The sequence below is a fragment of the Gavialis gangeticus genome, unplaced genomic scaffold (assembly GCF_001723915.1).
Source record: "Gavialis gangeticus isolate Ggan-Ray unplaced genomic scaffold, GavGan_comp1, whole genome shotgun sequence".
NCBI classification, from domain to species: domain Eukaryota; kingdom Metazoa; phylum Chordata; order Crocodylia; family Gavialidae; genus Gavialis; species Gavialis gangeticus.
Window position 1 is genome coordinate 22933470 of NW_017728997.1, and position 5693 is coordinate 22939162.

Here is a 5693-nt window from a genome sequence, read left to right on the forward strand (position 1 = left end):
AGTCTTCTGTGAACACTGGAAGGAGGGAAAAGGGTGCAATTCAATAAGCCTAAGAGCCAGAGGCTCACTCTTGGCTGTTATTATGCCATCACCAGGGGTCATGCCTTTTTCATATGGTGGCTGATGAGAGATTTCATCATATAAAATGTAGCTTATATAACAAATTGGGTAGAAAATCATCTAATTAACCAACTGAAACTGCAGGTGATATTCAGATACATCTCCTTCTGGGAAGCAGGGGAGGGGGAAGTATTCAACGAGAACTTCATCGAAAAGGGAAGCACAGAAGCAATAAAATAGACCAGAAAGCTTGAAAAGTGGGAAGAGGGGAGGGAGAAAGGAGGTCTAAGTCAGGATGGTGCCCAGAGACTTGATAAAAATATAAAGGTTTTTTGCTGTTTGCTCACAAAGGCACGTATCTCTCTACCTGGGCTCCAAGAAACAAATTAACCAGATTTCCACTGCCCCCCTGTTGGTACGAGAGAAAATGTTAGGGGAAATAGCAACATCGACTTTCAATTCTAATTGTCTACAAGCTGCAGTAGCTTCTGGGGAAACTTGCAGTCAATAAACTACAGACAATTTGGAGAGACACAATGGGAGCTGCCCCTCCCACAGCTGGACCATTATCCCAGCTTTTATTGAGGTCTAAAAAGCAGTGATTTCATGCTCTGCCTGAACATCTGCAGAGATATGAAAACAGACCCCTGCAAAAAAGACAGATGCCCCCAAATTAAACAGGAGACATCATGGTGACTAATGGAGAGTGGTTTGCTTGTACTTACTTACCTGCAAGTAAGTCCCAGCAGGCTCAGGATGCAACTGCTCCCATGACAGAGGTGTGCCAGGGCTTATTGGAGTCTGTGCTGTGCTCAGACTCTAAACTTGGCATGAGGGGGCTGTCTACAGGAGAAAGACTGGTGGGGAATGAACAAGGGTGCACATTTACAGCATACATTACTTCACAGAAGTTTAGGGCTGGAAGGGACCTCATGAGATCATCCTTGGTGGACACCTGATATATGCCATCTGCAAAGTAACTTACTCCAAATGGAGTAAGTGTCCCTAATTCAAAGACACCAAGAGTACATCTGCCAACACAGGATGGAGAGTAGCTAATGCACACCCTAGCTTTGGGCACACTCGCCTTGCTGTATAGACAAACCCTTAGACAGCATCGAATGGAGAATACACCAGAACTACCACAGTTGTCCAGAAAAAGGTATAAGGGTGAAGACTGTTGTCTGGGGTAAAGCTGCTGTAGAGGGACTTCCCTGTTACACTTCTGCACATCAACCTCTGCCTATTAATTTCTTCCTTACTGGCCAATAAGGAGGAAAGAAGAGCCAAATGTTCCATGACCTGGCAGACCAGGGAGTTTCTGTGGCTTACTGACTACTCTGGCTAAAAGGGGAGATTCTCCCCTTCACTTATGACATGATTTATGAGATGAACAGTATTCCTCTTCCTGCCAGCAAAAGGCCTCTCTGGGGACTCCTTTTCCTTGCACCAGCTTCATACTGAACACTATAGGGCCCAGGACACATTGCTGAATGCAAACTGTAGGTCACTGTGGCCCAGTCAATGCTGCTTCAGGGTCAGAGTCCGGAAGCCCCTGCTGCTGTCTCGTATGCCTCCACACCAACCAGTTGCTTCAGCACAAGTCCAAACTTTGGACCTGCACAGAATATGTTGCCTTCTCCCCACAGCTCCTCAACACACACCAGATGTGTTGTGTACTCTGTGGGAGTCATCTCAGCCTTGCAGAAGTTAATTTTTACCTTAAATCTTCCAAGGGTTCACTCAGCCCCAGCAAAGGCTTGGCACACAAACACTAGCCAAGACAGGCTGAGTAAACAGGAGAAGCAAAGAAATTCTGAGTCTGTACCATTGTCTCCTTCCGGTCACCACCAAGGGAAATTCTCAGAAATTATCTTTGTTAAACAACATTTGATGAGCAGACCGATTATATTAAAACTTCACTATATTCTGCACCAGGCCTCTGGTGAAAAGCACTAAAGAAAGCAAAATGTTAGCATGCGTGTGAACTGGGATCACCTGGACAGGACCAGCCTGGTGGGGGGTGCGGGTGAGGGGGGCCTCCAATGCCCTCCTGCATAGGAAAATTAGACAGTATAAGAATCATCAAGAGATTCCCTTCCTTCTTTCACGCATCTCTCCAATTGAATCTAATGCATGTGCAGGAGAGCTTTAGGCTGGTGACTATTTGGTACAAGATATTGATGGAGAAAAAAGCAGACCCACAGCCTTTTCTTCCTTGGTAATGTTGGGATACTCCTTCGTGGCATGGTTACACAGTCGGTAAGTGAGGTAATAAGTACTGGCTGTTCTGACCTGCTAAACTAGTGGACCTAATCACTGTTAGCAGGGTGACCTGTGGTGAGAGCCCCAGAAGCTGCTGTATTTCGTTGGGTGTTCTCTGACCCCTCCGATGTCTGCATCTAACCTCACAGCTGTTACCTGTGCAGAAGCTTCGCTCCCCTCAACACCCTAATATGTATAGAAAAGATTTTCTGCCACCTTACCGTTGCCCGCAGCAAATCAGAGCAATATGTGCTTCAGTACCCTGTCAGCAGCTCCTTCTAACAGATTTCCACAACACCTAGGGAAACTTTCCAGCAAGGTTCACTGTTCACATGAGTCTCTGGAAAACTAAAATAGCCCAGGTATTTGGTTTATAAAGCAAATATACGCCAAAAAAACACAACCAGCCTCCAAGTTAATAGGATCTTTCACTGCCCTCTGCTGTTACTAGTCATTCAGCTTCCAATTTACTCTTTAATAATGTCAGGCTGGGGCTCAGGGCTGGCAGCTTCCCAGCACCTCTCTCAGGCAGGTTGGAGCTGCAGCTTGCAAATATGCTGAAGTTTAATGCAATCTGTCTTCTTTGGTAATCACATTCCACCCGCACTGCTTGCAATAAAGATGTATCGGTAAATGCATTTGCTAAAGATATACTCTGCTGAAAAGGCTACAAGCCTGATTTACAGGAGGCAAGGAGGGAAGCATTGGCTAGCGGAGACTGGCAAGAGATGCACCGTGTTCCACACACAGCAACAGAGGGCCGGGATTGTGCAACAGCAGCACAGGCCCTGCTTTCCTTTAAAGCCGAGAAAGAAAAAGAAACCGTGCGCTCTGGGAGCTGGGGACTTTAAAGATATCAGAGAAAAGCCCTTTCCCTGGCAGCTTTAACCTTGCTGATTTGCAGACATACAAAGACCTTCTTTGTAAACAGGAAAGAAAAAAAAATTCCACCAGGACTTGCAACAACATTTGGTCTAATGTATCCTGACAATTTTCCCATCTCCTTCTGTCGGGGCTTCTTCTGGGAGCCGGCTGGCAGCTTGTTTCATGTTATACTTAAATCAGGCATGCAGCTTCTCTTCACAATGCTAATGCAAAGAAGAGAGGCTCTCTCCTCAAAAGGCCTAGCCTGTCCCTGTCACATTAAAGATCCCAAGAGAATCAATTCTGTTCCTGTTTCCTAAAAGGCCTTATTCCTGCCCCCAACTCCACATCACCACAACCAGGATGCCCTTCAAGGAACTGCTCAGTTAGAGAGGCTGGTCCTGTACCTGGAAGGACACTTGAACATACTATATTCCACCCAGCAGAGTTCACACTTTCGTCTTTCCCTTTCCCTCACGTTCAGGAAATCTTATGGGCACCTTATGTCATACCCAATGCTGTTTCCAAGACTGTTTTCACACTGCAAAGTGTGAATTTCCACTGGAAGCTGGTCCGCAGTGTCCCTTTCCCCCTGCTCTCTTGATTTTGTTTCAATAAGAACAAGCTAATCCTTGCAAGCTGCTGGGCAACTACAATTTATTCAATAGAAGCTCCAAATGGCATGACTTTCAGAAGGGCTGCTAATTCCACAAGAGGAAACATCTTGGCCAATTACAGAAGAGTGATTTAAACAGCAACAGTAGGTGGCTAGCCCCTATTTTGTAATTTTGGGAGGCTGTCCTGGGGGATAAACATATATCCACCTGGGTCATTCAAAAACAAAAAAAAGTGTCATGGTTGGAAAAGTGCCTTTGCCACCCAAAAGCTGCACTTACAAGCTTCCAGAATCAGAAGAAAAAGTGAGAGCTTTGGGGAAAGATGCATGAGAATTCTAGCAGAAACCCAGGAGGACATGATGCTTAGGTGCCCAGTCAAAGCAGAGCACCAAAATATGGTACCATGTGGAGCTGTCCAATGGAACAGTTCTACAACATCTGTGGAGGCACAAGGAAGAGCTTAGGGCTCTGCATCAAATCACTCATGAGGTCCCATGGGCCACACTGATTTCAGAAGCCACAGCAAATTGGAGAAAAACCTCCCACAAGGAAATACCATGCAGTAAGACCAGCCGGGTGTGGTGGTGATGGGGTCACCGTTACCTTCCGAGCTGCACTGACGCAGCGCTGGTACTCTTTGGCCAGCTCCGAGCACTTGAGTACTTCATGTTTGTTTGCTTGGTAGCACTTCAAGATTTCCGACTGCAGCCCAGCACAGACAGGTTCAGTGCTCCTTTGCCTACATGGGAACAAAAAGAACATGACATTGTGGAGGGTAATCACTGCATGTTCCAGCAACTCTACCAATTCCCCAACACGTGCTAATGCCTGCCCCAGACCCCCTCCTCCCCAACAAAAGTTTTCACAAAGCCAGTTAATGAATGGGAACATTAACCATGAATGTGGCAATACCATGGACAGCGCCTTTCAGCTGAAAAGTTCAAAGCATTCAGCAAACATGAGGCTTACAACCCACCTTTGAGGTTAGGAAGTGTTATCCCCTTTATATGAGGGAAAGAGACACAGAGAAGTTAAATGACTGCCCAAGTTGCACTGAGAATCTTGGGAGAGCAGGAGGTAGAACCAGCAACCTCAGACAACCCAAGGAAAGAACCTTTAATAATCTGAAAAGCATCTACTGCCCTGTGGAATTGGCCACCTTACTCTCCAGTAAGTTAATAGTGGTTAAACGCTTGCAAAGGGCACCATGATTCTCAGTGATGAGAGAAAAGTAGACAATTTCTAGGCTTACTTGGCTCTTAGCCAACAGCCATTTATCCATAAACATAGCAGCAGGAATACCAACAACAGGGAAGGCCATGCTAAAATATCACCAGCAACAGTAGCTCTAACATACTAAACAGAGTGCGATTAGCTAGAGTCAGGCAAACACCAAGGGAAGGAACTGGCAATAGCTACCAGGCCACACTTTAGAGGAGAGACAAACCTTTCACAGCCCAGTCTCAGATGCAACCTTTCACAGCACAAAGCCATTCCCCTTCCCTACAATTCCCTGCATTGCTACACAGGTCTGATGCTCAAATCGGAGCACCTCTCTTCTTCCCAGGGTGCTTTGATGCTACAGACAAGCTGTACCACATGTGATGACATCATATTTGTTTCCACAGCAACAAAACCAGTGTCACCAATGCAGCATTATGACTTTCTCCACATAAGGCAGGGAGACAGCACATCTCTGCATAGTTGAGCCATGCTTTGAGTGCTGTCTTCAACTGGGCAAAACACGCTAAAAACTGGGCATTCTTGGAAGTTTTTGATCATAGCCAGGATCTCTGAAAGCTCTGGAGGACAGGGGGAGAATTCAGACTACACAAATGTTTGGTTTCTTTGGGGTTTTTTTGGTTTTTTTTTTTTTTTTTTTTTTTG

At 45.8% G+C, this 5693-nt stretch overlaps 1 protein-coding gene across 4 annotated transcripts in view; it reads right to left on the reverse strand.

The window, feature by feature from the left end:
- The window catches only part of CHCHD6 (coiled-coil-helix-coiled-coil-helix domain containing 6), a 172035-nt gene that overhangs the window by 45075 nt on the left and 121267 nt on the right, over window positions 1-5693 (reverse strand). For all 4 annotated transcript variants that reach the window (XM_019504931.1, XM_019504932.1, XM_019504930.1 and 1 more), the window contains one exon: window positions 4410-4545. In XM_019504931.1, coding sequence (XP_019360476.1) covers window positions 4410-4545 — 136 coding nt within the window. The remainder of the gene's footprint in view (window positions 1-4409; window positions 4546-5693) is intronic.